Source organism: Danio rerio, chromosome 10 (genome assembly GCF_052040795.2).
Source record: "Danio rerio strain M-AB ecotype USA chromosome 10, GRCz13ab, whole genome shotgun sequence".
Taxonomy (NCBI): Eukaryota; Metazoa; Chordata; class Actinopteri; order Cypriniformes; family Danionidae; genus Danio; species Danio rerio.
Genome location: NC_141030.1, coordinates 23,811,709 through 23,830,128, shown reverse-complemented (window position 1 = coordinate 23,830,128; position 18,420 = coordinate 23,811,709). Strand labels below are relative to the sequence as shown.

Below are 18,420 nucleotides of genomic sequence, written 5' to 3'. Positions count from 1 at the left end.
CAGTTCTGTGGTTGCAAATGGCTTTCTGATGCCAGAGGTCACTGATTCAAGCTGATAGAAAGGCAACAGTAATTTAATTAGCCACTCGTACAACCAAGGTATGCAAAAGAGCAACTCTGAACGTACCACACTTCGAACATTTAGGCGGATTAAGGCAGATTTAAAGGAAAAAGGGTCTAAGGTGTACTTAATAAAGTGGCTGGTGAGTGTATATTTCTCTATCTTTCTCTACACAATTAATCCACTTTTCCTAATTTATAATACGTATTGTCATGAACAGATTTCTTACACAATTTATTGTTTCTTTAGCATGTGCAACTGACGTTTTAAATGTAACCTTCTTTAGTTGAAAAAAATAATTATTCTGATAAATATATTTATCTAACAAATAAAAAAATACAATTGCTCTGCTTCTCTGAATTGATTTATACAGAGCTATTGAATTTATTTACAACATTTCAGGCAAGCACTTTTTAAGTTACTAATTAAAAAACTAATTATTTTTTATTAATTACAGTAACTAGTTTACATTTACATTTAGTCATTTAGCAGACGCTTTTATCCAAAGCGACTTACAAATGAGGACAAGGAAGCAATTTACACAACTATAAGAGCAACAATGAATAAGTGCTATAGGCAAGTTTCAGGTCTGTAAAGTCTAAGAAGGAAAGTACTAGTATTTTTTTTTTTTTTTTGGTGGATGGGGTAAGTTAGTGTGATATCCAGAAAGGCAATTGCAGATTAGGAAGTGAAATGGAGCCTAAATAGTTGAGTTTTTAGTCGTTTCTTGAAAATAGCGAGTGACTGCTGTTCTGATGCAGTTAGGGAGTTCATTCCACCAACTGGGCAGATTGAGCGTGAGCGTGAGCGAAAGTGATTTCTTCCCTCTTTGGGATGGAACCACGAGGCGACGTTTATTCCCAGAACGCAAGTTTCTGGAGGGCACATAGATCTGCAGAAGTGAGAGCAGATAAGGAGCAAGGCCTGATGTCGCTTTGTAGGCAAACATCAGAGCTTTGAATTTGATGCGAGCAGCAACTGGCAGCCAGTGCAAACGGACTAGCGGCGGAGTGACATGTGCTCGTTTAGGTTTATTGAAGACCACTCGTGCTGCTGCATTCTGGAGCAGCTGAAGAGGCTTGATAGAGTTAGCTGGAAGCCCAGCTAGTAGAGAGTTGCAGTAATCCAGTTTGGAGAGAACAAGAGCTTGAACAAGGAGTTGAGCTGCATGTTCAGATAAGAAGGGTCGGATCTTTCTGATGTTATAGAGTGCAAATCTGCACGATCGAGCAGTTCTAGAAAAGTGGTCAGAGAAGTTTAGTTGATCATCAATCATTACTCCAAGGCTTTTCACCATTTTGGATGCAGTAATTGTTGCCCCATCCATCTGGATTGAAAAGTTATGGTGTAGAGTCGGGTTGGCAGAAACTATAAGCATTTTTGTTTTTGCGAGGTTCAGCTGAAGATGATGATCTTTCATCCAGTGTGAAATGTCCAACAGGCAACTTTGTAACTACTTGAATTCTCAATTTTATTATCTTGTTTAGGGAAATTAAAATTGCAGCAAGGTGCCGTAACACAGGCGAAGTTCCACGTACACATTAAAAAAAAATGAGCACAAAACATACAATACATCATTTTTAGGTGCATCTCCCTCCCTGCTGGATTTATTTAATGACCTAATGGCCACCATTATAAAAGAATTTCTAATTCTATCTGTCCTGCAAATAGGAACTCTAAATTGATGTCCTGATGGCAGCAGCTGAAACAGAGTACAATGGGTGATCCGGGGTGCGTAGGATACCCTGAGCTCTCTTTAAAACACAATTATGGTCAATTACCATTGGACCAGTTTTGTTAAAACCGATCGAAGAGTGAACTAAGAGCTAACAGGTCGAGAGACTTTTTATTCTGTAACAGTGGTCGAGAGAGCTTAACGGGCTACGATTTAGAAAACACATGCAATTACAAACAACACCAGCAGATTAAAAAAAGATCTTTATGCATCTGACAGGATATGTGCTGCAAATGCTCACAATGCATAAACATAAAAAAATGCACTGCATTTTCCCACAACACACAAAAAGAACGGAACACATTGGAAATGTTTCAAGGGGACCCAAAAACCTGACGGATGCCGCTGTGCCATAACCAAGTGAAGTTGTGGGTAATCTTTGAAAGGTGAGTTTGTTTGTTTGTTTATTTTAACATCCCAATTCCTGTGTCTTTAGTATTTATTAGCCTAAATAACAATAGCCAAAATAGCCAGGTCCGCCTTGCTTTAGGGTCTCCTTGAAGCATTTTCGTTGTGTTGTGAGAAAATGCAGTGCATTGTAATAAAATGTTTGGGTTGTGAGAAAAAGCAGCACGTTTTTTAAAAATGTATTGTTTTCTTAAATTGCAGCACATTAAGCTCTCCCGGCCACCGTAAAAACAAGTAACAAAAATAATAACCAATTTTTTGTCAAAATCTACCAACTGAGCCACAACTCATATCCATGATTTATTTATTTTTTGGCAGTTCAGATAGTTAGCTAATGCAAGACAAACCACAGATTTAAAAAATCATTCTGTTTTGTTCTGCAATAAAATGAAACTTTTCTAAGCTTGTAAGTACACGAGGCTGAGTAAATGATGACAACATGTTAATTTTTGGCCAAACAATCCCTTTAAAAACACATTCAAGTGAAACAATGTTTGTTTTCAGCAGTTTCCTGTAACGGCTCATGAATAACCTGCTGTAAATGCCACCATTTAAGCACAAATATAATTTCAATGTTGACCATAAACTGTTTACTGGCCACAGTAGAGCGTTTTTTAATGATCCGAGAGTCTTTTCACAAGCCAGCATTTCATTAAAGATTTGCAATATTCAGCATCTAGCTAAAGAGCTTTCCTTTGAGGCACTTATCAATAGGTAATTAATGGCACGATAAGAGCCTCTTAGAGATCTTTGCTCACCAAACAAACCAACAATGGCGGAGACAACAACAAAAAAATCCACCTCGCTACTGAGTTTTGACGCATGGAGGGACGAGATCCACTTCGTGGGAGGTGTTTAGCAGCTGCCGTTTGGCCAAATGTTGGATTTAGACTCAGATTGAAAGTGTCCTGTCCCTCACGTCACACTTCTGACTCACAAATATGACTCACTGCTGCAGTTTTCATGAAGGCTTCCCAGTATGGCACTCTCTGGATTAAATAGAAGCTATTTTTGTGGTTTGCTTGTTATAATGTGGGGACTATGAATTTCGACTATAATAATAGTAATAATAAATATATAATAATAGGATATTTCTGCTTGCAATCAACTGTTTTTGCCAACACTGATCTGTTTTTAAGGTTAAAACTGGATGGATTAAAATATAGCACATGCAGTGCAGCTTTTTGTGTGCTATATTCCAAATCTTCATGCAATAGTTCTGTGTAATGAACCAATCAACAAAGTGTAAAAGATGAACCTTTTAGTCAATCAATTTCTTTAGTTAACAGAATCATTTAAAATGAGTATTTTACTGTCTGTGGCCTATTAGTCACAGTTACACATTATTGTCCTGAATTTAATTGAAATAATGCTGTGAAAGCATCTTAAAAGTGTCAGAAGTTAGGCCTTATATCTTTGAGCACTAAATTCCATGTCTTCTAGCCAGTGATGGGAATAATGGCGCCATGGCATGATGGCAAATCCAACAAGTTCAAAGGTAGTGTTTTCAAACTGGAAATATAAGCACTACTTTCCCTCATTGAGGTGAAAGGCAAGAATGTTTATGTATTGTACAAAGTATGCCCAGGAAGAGCCTCTCTGCGTCAGTGACGAGTAATTCTAATCTAATGAAGCACCTCATGTCGTTAAATCCCGCCACAAAATAAGTGGCTACGCAGGTGATAAAGTAAACTCTGCTACTAAAGGAGGAGACGAAGCCAAGAATAAATGACAGCAAATAAAACATTATTGTTCTCCACTGCAAATACTTATTTCTCAGACAGAATTCTTGCATTGTCTATTAAAATAGTCTAGATTAGTTTACAGTGTTTTATATTCATTTTAAAGTGATTTGACCAATTAGATTTTTTTTAAAGTAACACAATAGTTACTTTACCTGGTATTTAGTTACTTTTCTAATTATGTAACTCAGTTACTTTTTGTGAGACATAACCAGTAACTATAACTAATTACTCTTTTCAAGAGTTCACACTTAGCTGATGATTAATTATAAAAGCTTGTTTGGCATGCTGTCCCGGGAGAGAGCCCTGAGCTCATGAGATCCTCGAGCCCAGGGCTCCCTCCCGTTGCAAGGCGAGAGGGGAGTTTGAGCTCAGGTAGATCTCGAGAACTCCCCTGCTGTAGTAACCAATGAACAGTAAGTGATTGCTCTTGAAGTTAACTACGTACCAGAAGCATATCTATGGTGCCAATTTAGATTATTCAATTAACTTAATTGCATGTTTTTAGGCAGTGGGAGGAAACCGGGGAACCCGGGGGAAACCCAGGTGAGCACAGGGAGAAGTGCAAACTCCACACAGAAATGTCTGCTGGTTTGGTAAAGCCTGGAACCAGAGACATTCTTGCTGTGAGGCAACAGTTCTACGCACTGGGCCACCGTGTCACCCATCTAAGAAGGTGGAGTAGGGGTGGAAGGGGGGACTCTTTAAAATGAAGATAGCAGTGGAATGAAACCCAGGGTATTTATAGTAGTTTAGGAGTCATCTGATTGGAGCGTAGTGAATTGGATAATGCTGATCCAGCCGCTAGCAATCATAAGCACATGATCCTCTCGAAATTTGTTTATACATAAACTTCACTTAAAGGAACATACCCAACAATGCTTCTAGCATCATAAAATAACTTAATTGTCGATCAAAAATTATTCAAATGTATCTTGAACGATTCTATTATTATCAAATATTTTTAAGTTGGATCTTTTCAGTGAATCATGAGGGGACATGAAGCAGAGGCGGAAATTTATTTAAAATAAGGTCAGACAAGGCATACTGTACCTCACATTATTTCATACAGATTAAAAAAACAGATATTTTTGTAATATCAAAAAGTTTATCCTACTCAGTTATGCGCATGTTTGTTTCTGCACATTTTTTTAATTTATGCTCATCTTAAACACATCCATGCGCATATCCAAAATGTGTATAAAAATGGGTGGATGAAATCGCAGGTATCTCTTGGATTAAACTGCATTCAAATGAATTTATTTTTAGTCTCTTTACAAACTTTTTGATGCGTCAGAATTTTTGGGTCAATTCCAGTGGAGGGACAGAAATTTCTTAGATTTAATTAAAACCATCTTAATTTCTTCATAAACTATAATAATATTAGAGATGCTATTTTTGCCTACAAGCGTTCCCGTTCTGTTCTATTGTTGAATTTAAAAAAAGTAAGTGGCATCAACAGCAGGGGGTCAAATCGATGTTCAGCAATAATTGAATCCCATTTTAGTGCTTTAATCGGACTTCCCACCTCACAAGAAGCCAGCAGCCGATTTTCCAAGCTTCACACAGGCTTATAATTTACTGGTCTGTCCTAGTTAGAGACGGCGGAGAGCAGATTTGGTGTAGGAAGACAAAACTGTGGGTGGTTACGACTTATCAGCTTCTGTGTGTGTTTTTTAATCATTGTAAAGTGCACAATATTAAAGAAAAGCTGAAGAAGTGTGGCTGCAGAGATGAAGCCGGTGTAATCTACAGCTTTGATTGTATATAGATCTGTGGTAAATGTTATTGATGAGGCTCCTGGACTCATTATCTGATACTGGGATAACAGAGGATTCTCTGTGTTTAGAGAGAGGAGGTGTTTGCTTTGTGGCATATGCAAGGGTCTTGTGGCAGATATAAGGGTCAATTAGCAAATCACATCACACGCTAGATGCTTCCACGTACAGATGTGCTCTTTCAATAGATAAGTCATGTGCTGACATAAGCTTATGTTCATGTGTGAAGGAGGGAAGGACGGTATATAGTTGGTTTCATATATAATCTGCATTAACCGGAGCATGACTGCCTATATTTTTGTACTATACAAGTAAATGAGCGCATGCCACAAAAAAAACAAGTGCAGGTCAAAATATATAGTGTTGAAGTCAGAATTATTGGCCCTTCTGAATTATTAGCCCCCTGTATATTTATTTCCACAATTTCTGTTTAGCAGAGAAAAGATTTTTTCAAAACATTTCTAATTTCTATTTCAAAGCGTAATAGTTTTAATAAATAATTTCTAATAAATTCATTCATTCAATTATTTTCTTTTTGGCTTAGTTCCTTTATTAATCAGAGGTCGCCACAGCGGAATGAACCGCCATTTCTAATAATTGATTTCTTTTACTTTACCATGATGACAGTACATAATTGACTAGTACAGTGGTCCCTGGCTATAATAAGATTCACTTTTCACGACTTCGCAGTTTCGCAGATTTTTTTTCTTCAAGGAAATTTACATGCTTTTTTCTATAACGCATTGTGTTCTGTGTCCTGCTTAGCGCATTGTGTTCTGCATCCTAACTAGCAAAGTCTAGATAGGATACAGCTGCGGAAATGCACATCAATATAGCATCATTTTTGTAACACTGTATAACAATAATTAAATTTTTTGCAGTACTGTGACAGTAGGGTTTGAAGGTTGGGCTAGGGGTAGACGTAAAAAAATACAATTTATTGGGTAGTTGACCCTTCGCTAAGCCCCACCCACCCAGTTACTGTTGCTACACCTGTCGAGCTTTGTGCCTGGCCCATCTATTACAAAATGAATGCTCTGGTGTGAGACATTGCCAGGGATATAATTAGACATTTTCGCCACAGGTGAGATATCAGAGAAAGCCAGACAAAAAAAGGGCTGCAGTATGCATTACAGGGGTATATTCATGACTTAAAAGGCAACCGATTAGAAAATAATTTAATCAAAATTGAAGCTAGGTTAGGCTAGCTGCCTCAGACGTTGACCATTCAACAGCTTAGTTCACACACAGCAGGAGAGGTGACATTTAAAAATACTCTAATAACAACAAATTGTGCTATGAAACATAACATGCTTTGTATTTTTGTAGGAAACACAGTTTAAATCGGTTTAGGGTAAAAGGTGTGTGAGTTATTGCCGTCTATGACTGTGTCAGGAATATTGAAAACAAAACCAACTTAACTCCGCTCCTTTAGCGCCCCTCCCAGAGCTCTATGAACACAGGCATTTCTCCTCTTGGGTTTTAGGTTTTGAAAAGGGAAAAAATCCCACCACCCCATCCAAACTTTTAGGATACCGGGTATCAGATTTGCACAATCCATATGCACAACACATTGGCTTGTTTCCCTCACTCGAAAGCTTGACAGGCCTTCTGGACGTAGCTACGGTTGCTAAGCCACAATTGGTGTGTGGCGGTTTTTGGGTGTGGCTTAGAGAAGGGTCAATTTAAGATAACATAATATTATGTACAACTACTGTTTGCGGCTCGGTTTAGGGTTGGGGTAGGGGTAGACATTAATAAAACACAATCAATGGGAAATTTAATAAATAATTCTATAATAAATTGCGGTCACAATCCTATCTGATCTAGTAACAACCAGGTTACATGGTAAAATCTAGATAGGATACACAGCCAGCCAGAAGTGCAATATGCACATCAATATAGCAGCATTTTTTATGACACTGTATAAAAATAAATAATATTTTACAGTACTGTGACGGTTGGATTTAGGGTTGAGGTAGAGGTAGACGTTTAAAATACAATTTATTGGGTAATTTAATATATAATATAAATAGAACTCTGTAAAAGAACTTTTTTACATTACTGTGATTGTTGGGTTTAGGGTTGGGGTGGGTATGAACAGTAATAAAATAAAAATAATTGCTAAATTTAATAAATGATATAAATAATTTTGGTTATTTTCTGTTCACAGCAATATCTGATCTAGTCAAGTCAAATGGCTGTAGGGCATCATTACAGAATAAATAAATGAGGTTCAATGGTTTGGATGTTTGATTCTATAATACTGGACTTATTTTTCTTTGAAGGTTTCAACTTTAAGGGCCCTATTATACACCCAGCACAATAAGGTGCGAGATGTGTTTCCATGACGTGTTGCTATTTTTTGACTAATGCAAAACCTATTTTTCACATTTTCCACCACGTTGTTTAAATAGCATATCTATTTGCACCACTTTGTGGACTCATGGGTGTTTCGGTCTAGAAAAGAGATGTGTTAAAGCGCATTGCTGGTGCATTGCTATTTTGAGGAACTAAAATAAACGGTGCATTAGACCAGCTGGAAGCAGATCTAAAGTTCAGCGCAGTGCACATTAGATGTGCGCATCGCTTACACATTGCTTAAAACTCACAGGATGTACAATAATACACAAATATCTTTACAAGTGAAAAAGAATTAACGGATTAAAATATTTTTTAAAATATTACTTTCTACATGAATATAAAAACCACTGCCTTCATCTCTTCTTCTAAATGATGTTTTAAATGTTCTAAATCTTCTAAATGTTTTTTAGTTTATTCATGACAATTTGCTTTAGTATAATGTTATTATTATTATTATTATTATTAGTGTTATTTATTATATCCATATTTATATTTGTTTTATTAAAAATAAGCTTAGATTTGTCCACCTGTCAGGTTTTGGACCATACGGGGCATAGCATGTGTATTTGGATATAACTCAGTTGTTTGACCACACTTCGTTATTATTGATCATTTATTTATTTGCTGGAAATTAGAACTGAATCTAGGATTAGTTTTGAAACAAATCTTTGTGCATAACAAATGAAATTAATTATAAAGGCTAATTGATGTCTGCGTACAACACGTTTCCTTATCCACGAAAGAGAGAAAGTGAAAGAAAAAAACGATTGGAGGAGGCTGGTTCTCTCATTCTCGCTCTGCAGATGCTCTGTGTAACTGTTTTCTCTCTATAGTGAAGCGTTCAGTTTTTCCACTTACAAAGTCCACCATGTAAATAGCAAATGTGCTATGGCGCGACACAACTGACTCTTAAAGGGAATGGGAGGTGAGACTCTGACTGGTTTATTCTCAAAACACACCTATAACTCATTAAGAGAATAAGCTCAACCCTGTCAGACCACGCGCTGCAGTGCATGTATTTTTCCGTCCTGAAAATAGCAAAAGTAGATTCTGACATGCGCTTGCTTTTGCACCATGCGCTTCAGACTTTGTGCCTATATAGTTAAAATAGAGCCCTGAGAGAGAAATGTGTGAAAATGTTAATGCCTGTCTGAGAAAAGTGCATAAAGTGTGTTGGGAGGGGTTTTACAGCCTTGGGGTAAACACGACACAACAGGGTTAGTTGTAGCAGGGTGTTACAATTAAGCCACACACTGTTGCACACCAACTAAACTAACAAAATAATTTTAGAATTTTGAGTAAAATGTTGGGAACCTTTTAAATAAAAAATGTTTTTATATCCTTTTAGTAGAAAAAATATTGCTGATAATGCAAATAAATGCACTGTATAATAATGGATAATAATGCAAATAAATCTAAATGTGTTTATCCAACAGATAAATAAATAAACATGCTGTGCTATGTAAAACAAAAAATTAGTTTAGGAAATATACATTTTAAATAAACTGAATTTAAAATAATTGTTGGAAATCTGACTTTATTACCATGTTACAACTAATCCCTTTGTCTGTTAAACTTCACCCGCAGATGTGGTAAATAGTAACATTTGGCACTTTTGTCAACGCTGCACAGAAACCATAGGTCCCGCGATCATACTTGCTGTGCTCATTTGTAGGAGAGGGTTGTGTGTCGTTGGTAAAAAAATGAAGGTCTGTCTAATCTCATTACTTTGTTCATTATTTGGCCAAAACCAAAAAGGGTTACTTTGTGCCCCGCTCTCCCCTAACGAGGGACCACTGTGTTAAAATAAAAGTGCTTAAAGGCTTAACTAGGCAAGTTAAGGTAATTAGGCAAGGTATTGTATAATAATGGTTTGTTCTGTAGACAACCGAAAAAAATAATGTTTAAGGGTGCTAGTGATATTAGCTTTAACATTATTATTATTTTGTTTTATTAAAAACTGCTTTTAATCTAACTGAAATAAAACAAATAAGACTCTGAAGAAGAAAAAATATTATAGGAAATACTGTGAAATATTCCTCATTCTGTTAAACATAATTTGGGAAATATTTGAAAAAGAAATAAAAAAAATCACAGGAGGTCAAATAATTTTGACATCAGCTGTATATAATAAATGTATTGTTTTTAAAGTAAGACAGATTAAACTTTATGGTTCTATGCCTTCATCCTAACCCTAATTCTACCTGAATAAAAATAGCACGGTGTTGTACTCAGTGTATGCTAATTTACCTCATGCAATTCAAATACGGTGAGGAGTTAGTCAAACGTTCATGATTCTTGCTGTCTGTAGGTGTTAAATAGGCCATTATATTCACCCTGAAGAAAAGATTTGAGGGTATTTTCTGGAGGTTTCTATGAAGCAGCATAGTTAATTCTAGCTTAATAGATATGTGCTTGCTTCTGTATTTTTGCAGGCCTGAAGCGGAGTCACACATGTGAGGTCTGCAGTGTTACGCTCAACTCTGTGGCCCAATACCACGCACATCTGCAGGGATCCAAACACCAGAACAAGTAAGTATTTGCACTGCATATCATTCTGAATAAAAAAAAGACAAGAGTTGAAGGAAAAATGTTTTAAAATCACATAATTAAAATGTGGAAGAAAGCACAGATAAGTGCAGTGTGCCTGTTATGCTATATTGAAGGTATTTAATTAAGTTTGCCTCTAACCAAGGTCAATAAACATTTTAAATGTCTCATGTGAAATGCAGTGTCAGATGTTTTTCATAGCGTCTGAAACATTTTATTTAAGGATCTGGTATCTCTAAATTCGACCTTTCCTAGAGTTTACACTGCTCTGATTAGTCAGATGACTCAGCATGTTGTATTGTTGTCATAATACTGGGATTTCTGACTTCAAAACAATGCCATGATAGATAGATAGATAGATAGATAGATAGATAGATAGATAGATAGATAGATAGATAGATAGATAGATAGATAGATAGATAGATAGATAGATAGATAGATAGATAGATAGATAGATAGATAGATAGATAGATAGATAAATGGATGGATGGACAGACGGATGAATGGATGGATGGACAGACGGATGGACAGATAGGTGGATGGATGGATGGACGGACAGATGGATAGACGGACTGACGGACAGACGGATATAACGATGAATGGATGGATGGATGGATGGATGAACTGAAATATATATACTGTAGGTAGGTAAGTAGACAAATAGATACAGCGGGGAAAATAAGTATTTGACACATCAGCATTTTTATCAGTAAGGGGATTTCTAAGTGGGCTACTGACACAAAATTCCTACCAGATGTAGCCATCAAGCCAAATATTGAATTCATACAAAGAAATCAGAACATTTAAGTATACAAGTTGAGTCATAATAAATAAAGTGAAATGACACAGGGAATAAGTATTGAACACATGAAGATAACAAGGTGCAAAATGGCATAGAAAGTCAGGAGATCTGTCAGTATTGAGAGAAAAACCCTGCTCCCTATCAGTACTAATTGATATCAGCTGCTTTAGTCCTAATTGATGGCCTATAAAGGCTTCTCATTACTCAGGAGGCACACAGGAAAGACTTCATGATGGGTAAAAACAAAGAACTCTCTCAAGATCTGCGAAGTCTTATCGTTGAAAAGCATTTTGATGGGAATGGTTATAGGCGCATTTCCAGAATGCTGAATGTTCCTGTGAGCACTGTGGGGGCTATTATCCGGAAATGGAAAAAGCATAAGTTCACCATAAACCGGCCACGATCAGGTGCTCCACGTAAGATCCCTGTCCGAGGAGTCCAAAGAATAATCAGGAGAGTTCTCCAAGAGCCAAGAACCACTCGGGCAGAACTTCAGGAAGACCTCGCATCAGCGGGTACTATTGTTTCAAAGAAAACTATAAGCAATGCACTGAACCACCATGGCATCCATGCACGCTCACCACGCAAGACTCCATTGCTGAACAAAAAGCATGTTGAGGCCCGGTTAAAGTTTGCGAAACAGCATTTGGAGAAGCCTGTGGATTATTGGGAAACTATAGTATGGTCAGATGAAAGCAAAATTGAACTTTTTGGCAGTCATTCTACACATCATGTTTGGAGAAGAAATGGCACTGCCCACCACCCCAAGAACACTATACCAACAGTTAAGTTTGGGGGTGGAAGCATCATGGTTTGGGGCTGCTTTTCAGCAAGGGGTACTGGCAGACTTCATATTATTGAAGGTAGGATGAATGGAGAAATGTACCGGGACATTCTGGATAAAAATCTGCTGCCATCTACCAGAAAGCTGAAAATGAAAAGAGGGTGGACATTTCAGCAAGACAATGATCCCAAACACAAGGCCAAGGAAACAATGAAGTGGTTTCAAAGAAAGAAAATCAAGTTGCTTGAATGGCCCAGTCAATCACCTGACCTAAATCCCATAGAAAATCTATGGAGAGAACTGAAGATCAAAGTTCATAAAAGAGGCCCAAGGAACCTTCAAGATTTAAAGACCGTTTGTGTGGAAGAATGGGCCAGAATCACTCCTGAGCAATGCAGACGACTGGTCTCTCCATACAAGAGGCGTCTAGAAGCTGTGATCACCAACAAAGGCTTTTCTACAAAGTATTAAGTAAAGTGTGTTCAATACTTATTCCCTGTGTCATTTCACTTTATTTATTATGACTCAACTTGTATACTTAAATGTTCTGATTTCTTTGTATGAATTCAATATTTGGCTTGATGGCTACATCTGGTAGGAATTTTGTGTCAGTAGCCCACTTAGAAATCCCCTTACTGATAAAAATGCTGATGTGTCAAATACTTATTTTCCCCGCTGTATACCGTCTGAAAAATAGATATATGGATGGATTGATGGATGGATAGATGGACCAATTTCATCAAACGGGGAAATATTGCCACAGCATTAATTATAAAACCACAATTACATTTAACATAATTACAACCATTAAAATGGTTCTGCATTTCTTACTTTCCTTATGTAAAGGTTGTTTCTAATTTTCACTGTCTTTATATTTCGACAACACAAACCTTACTTCCAAAGCATGGTAATTGTTCATGGACAGCCAATGAAATCCAGACTAAAATCTGTCACTTTACAAAACTTTTCATTCCCTGTTTCACACTGGTGGAATAATCGTCCTTTTCCCACTCGGACAGCAGATTCACTTGTATCATTCAAACAACAACTAAAAACCCATCTCTTCTGAGCGCCCTAACCCCAGTGAAAAAAATCAAGACCACCAGTAGAAGAACTTTCTCTCTCTCTCTCTCTCTCTCTCTCTCTCTCTCTCTATATATATATATATATATATATATATATATATATATATATATATATATATATATATATATATATATATATATATATATATATATATATATATTAAAAACACTTACACAAGCACTAAAATCTCTGAGCACAAACAAGTAACTTGTATAACTAGCTCTGATTGTGTGTTTTGCATCTTCTTGGTAAATCACTGAATGTCTCCTCAATTGTAAGTTGCTTTGGACAAAAGCGTCTGCTAAATGACTCAGTGTAATGTAATGTAAATGAAATCATGCTTATTTATCATACGCATTTACAGGTTTGTGCACGACTAGAATTACTGACGACTCGCAATACTTGCATACTAAATAACAATTAATCTCGTCTTCCTTGAAGAAATTCATCCAATTTACAGTTGTTATTAATCATACTGACATGTAACTGACAGAATCTGTACACCAGATTCACTGCTAGTGAATGCCACTGAGCAAGAGCAGCACTCAAAACAGAAGGCACGAGGTGTTAACTCGTATTGTGTTCATGCGGGAGAAGTTAATGGAGTGTTGTATATGCGATCAATATATGCCCCAAATCAATATTCCGCCTGACTGGACGCTGTCCTCGCAGTACCGTACGGGCCACAGTTTCCATGCGGAGGCTGTAGCGGACCAGGCAAGGTCAGTGTGTGACGTGCTGGGATGCTCTGAATGTTAATTAGCTGGAGATGAAGGAGAAGGAACGTGAGAGGCATGCTGGGAACTGCCAGACGTGTTCAAGCTGTCACACAGTGGCTTTATTTTACTCTCTATTGATGTGTCCGTAAGTATGCAGAAGATGAGGATGTAATGAATGCACACAAGGATAACCGTCAAACGTGCTAGACCCTGAGAGGCTTGGACAATAGCAGAGCGGATGCTTTAATCTGAGGGAATCATGAGTGACAAGCTGTACAGTGGAAAAATACTACTTAAACAGATTATCCAGATTTTTACTTAACTCTTAGGTTTAACCCTACGGGTAATTTACATACTAATGAATTGTTACTAGCTAGAGTTGTATGATATTTCATTACATTTACATTGTTACATTAAAGAATTGTCAACGGAAACAAATCATTATAATAATATCTAATATTTATTCACTGAAAGCATTCCTATTTGAAGTCTTTTGATGAAATTAAAGGATTAGTCCACCTAAAAATGGAAATTCTGTGATTAATTACTTGCCCTCATGTTGTTTCAATGCCTAAGACCTTCGTCCATCATCAGAATGCACATTAAGATATTTTAGATGAAACCTGAGAGCTCTCTCTTCATAGACAGCAAGATGTTCAACTCGGAGAGCACGGAGAGAACATGCAAACTCCACACAGAAATGCCAACTGACCCAGCCAAGGCTCAAACCAGCGACTTTCACAGTGAGGCGATTGTGCTACCCACTGCACCACCGCGACGCCAACATTCATAATTATTTAGGGGTATGATTTTTGCTTGGGGTGCGAGAGGTCCCGGGTTCAATACATCAAGACTTAACAAGCAGATGAGATGCTTTTTGTTTGTTGTACAGGCTCCACCCTCTTTTAGAAATGAGGGGAACAGCAGCTCATTTGCATCGAAAGAAAAAAATAATATATAATAAATGATCTGTGAGGCATTTTGAGCAGAAACTTTACAGGCACAAACAGGGCATAAAACAAAAGCATGTGCACACATTTACTAAGCCCGTTTAGTCATGGATGCTTAGACGCTCCCGCTGAACTCCTCACCTCCATAAACACTGCTAAACAGTGAGGATTTGGTTGTCAGGGATCTATATTTCATGCTTTTTTTGTGCTGTTCCAGTTAGTTCCTCTTTTAAATCTACACTCAATTAACCCCCAAAACACACTGAAACTAATTATTTGACTCAGTGCATGCAGTCACAGATCTGTCCAGAGGCCAGTGTCCGAATCTGCGGGACTCGGCTCAATTGAGCATTTTGTTGCCAGTTTTGTGTCGAACACCGGAATTGTAAAGTCAATGACGAATCAATGTGAGAGCAATGAGCATCACTGCTGGAGTTCTGTTTGGGTCAATCATCACACAGCCCGCCACTCAGTTTCATTGAAATCACTGACAGTAAAGTGATTTAGATTTTGGAGAAGCCCTTAAAACACAATGTTAACATTGCATTAATAATGGCTATGGTTTCATTTAATGCTGATTAAATTGTGCACAGAATATGATTGAACCATTTGCAAACAAAATCACCACTTTTTTACCAGTATATAAAAGAGAACAAAATCATAACTTGCAGTGACAAAAATACGAGTAAACATGGACGTTGCTGCAACACGCATTAAGGTCTAGCCCTAAACAGTCGATTGGGGGAAAATATCGATGCAGCACTATATTGTAAAATTGTACTTGGCAATACTACTTTATATCGATACACAGATGCACATTTCAATATATGAACAGAATTTTATTATATCTCAAAATCATTGAGAACGCAGATAGAACCTTATAATTACAAGTTGACAATATTTAAAACCTTAATAATATCGTATAATGGCAGAAACATTGTGATAATATCATACTTAACAGCCATTAGTAGAGTGTCAGCAAATTGTGTAAATGTGTCTGAAATGGCATGAAGTTTTACTAATTAGTAACAAACTCATCAAAATTCAAAATACCAACTGGAGTTTATTCTAAAGCACCTTTGTGGTGCGTACTTTAACTTAACCACAACCTGATCTCATGGGAAAGCTCCAGTATGATGTGATGTGATAAATTGACAGATCACATGAATCTCATAAAATCTAAATTGTAGAATTGTTTGAAAAAAAAGGTTACTATTAAGCTCTGTCCCAAACCACAACCCCCAATATGTCATGAGTAGACTCTATGAAATTGTATAACTGAGGAATTTATGCAGTTCAGTTGCTAAATGTATGACATGTTGCTAAATGTTGCTAAATGTAAGTTACCAGAGAATGTAAAAACTGAAATATTTTGTAATGAGTAAATTAGCTCAACAACCTGTTCTCAGGTAAAATGTAGCCATAACATTTGGCTATTTAGTGGATAATTTGTATGAATCTGTTCAGTGTCATGTGAAATGTAAACTCTAAAAAATGCTTGGTTATTTCAACCCATATTGATTAAAATATGGACACACCCAATTAGGTCCCATGAATTTAATTTTAAAAATGAGTCCAGTGGTAGATTTTGTGATTTTTGGGTTGAAATATCCCAGCATTTTTAGTGTGTACAATTAAAAAAATAATTATTATCTATGAAATCCCACATTAACAACTTTCCTAAACATGACATACTGTACAGTATATGGCTAAGCAAAAGAAAAAAAAATGCTTGTCTGCTTTAACCTTATGCTGGGTCAAATATTGACAAACCCAACAGTTGGGTTAAAAAGCGTATGGCTTTGTCAGCCTGATCTCATGAAAAAACGTAAGTATTTTACGTTTTGCCAGTTTAGTGGCTAATTCGTACGAATTCGTACGACTTCAGTCGTACGAAATGGTACAATTTTAAAAAGGAGGCGTGGCACCTGACCCCACCCCTAACCCCAACCGTCATTGGGGGATAAGCAAATAGATTGTACGAATTAGATCGTACGAATTCATACGAATTAGCCACTAAATGAAAAAGTTACGAATTGCCGTGAGATTGTGTTGGCTTTGTATATATACAGAGCTAAATTGAACTGAAAAACACTAAAAACTGAACTACCCTGATCCAGTTACTATGACCATTTATGTGAAGCTGCTTTGACACAATCTACATTGTAAAAGGGCTATACAAATAAAGCTAAATTGAATCGAATATTTGATGAACGTTGCGTTGAGAGATACCAGCATTTTTTACGTAGCGTCCAGTTTGACAAACTGTGAGTTGTGTGTTATAACCATACACTATATATTTAAAAAATGATGGGTTATTGTAATCCAAATTTGGATTAAATATAAACAAACTCTTATTTTTTCAAGTTTTAATATTAGCAGATTGATGGACTTGTTCATATTTGATGTAAATATGGTGTGAAACAACCCTTTGTATTGATTGAGAAAATTGTACAATGAAAATTAAAAATTGCATAATATTCAGAATGTCATAGCGCACTAAAAACAATTATATTACATTGGTGTAATCACCGCATTTGACTTTGCATTTGACTGCATTGTTGTGTTTATAAGTTTACAATGCAATATTTGATTGACGTTTGCACCATGTTACTTCAAAGTACTATTTTATTGTACATAGCATTCTAAAGTAATGAATGTAAGACGATGTAAATCCAACTAAAAATCCTTTTAGTCAAGGTGAACTTTTGAGTCAAGCGAAAGTCATGACACAACATCTTTTTGCTTTCCTTCTCAGCTTGAAGAACAAATGAAGTCTGATGGGTCTGGTTTATTTCATCTCCAGTCCTGTGAGTTTTTGAGGATTGGTCTATGAATGTCCCAGCATCTTCTGCCTCTCTGAGACGTGACAGTGATATCGGGTCACATTCTCTTGATCCACTGTTTTTATGATATGGACACTATCAGTGCATTATGGATCATGAACACAGTGCATTTTGGCAAACTTTGTACATTCTGAACATTTCAATGTATATATTTAAGGCATGTAGAATTGGCACAATTTCGGCTTTTAATGTGGTGTGATTAAACATTGTTTGTATTTTAAAGTAAATGTGTAAAATTATAGTTCAAATGACATAGGTCTCAGTCCACTGGAGATGTATTCAGTGTGTGGGTTTTATTTTGTACACACAGTCTGAGGGAATTCTCTAATGCTATTAAAATGAGACTTTGTCAAGAATTTGATGCTGAATTGATTACGAGAGCAGTTAACTGAAAAACAACGTTGGATTTAATTCACTTTTAAAACATCTTTCTTAGAAATCTTCAGTACTTCAAGACTTTATTGTGATTTTTGTTGCTCTCAATGGTTAGCAAATACATTTTTTACATTTGAAGTGATAGAAAGTGAGCTAATGACTTTAGAAGAAAGAAATCTGAGTGGTCATTATTAGGAGGCATTATTGAGATGAAAAAGTTA

General features: G+C 36.6%; 1 protein-coding gene across 3 annotated transcripts in view; it reads left to right on the top strand.

The window, feature by feature from the left end:
• zmat4b (zinc finger, matrin-type 4b) overlaps positions 1-18,180 on the top strand; it is a 63,125-nt gene extending 44,945 nt beyond the window's left edge. For 2 of the 3 annotated variants that reach the window (XM_087270496.1, XM_087270495.1), the window contains exons 6-7: positions 10,523-10,619; positions 17,737-18,180. In XM_087270496.1, coding sequence (XP_087126622.1) covers positions 10,523-10,619; positions 17,737-17,752 — 113 coding nt within the window. In that variant the 3' untranslated portion in view covers positions 17,753-18,180. Of the gene's footprint in view, positions 1-710; positions 2,182-10,522; positions 10,620-17,736 lie in introns of those variants that run through there. The other variant, XR_015501040.1, reaches the window with a different exon arrangement.
• Positions 18,181-18,420: the final 240 nt, after the last annotated feature.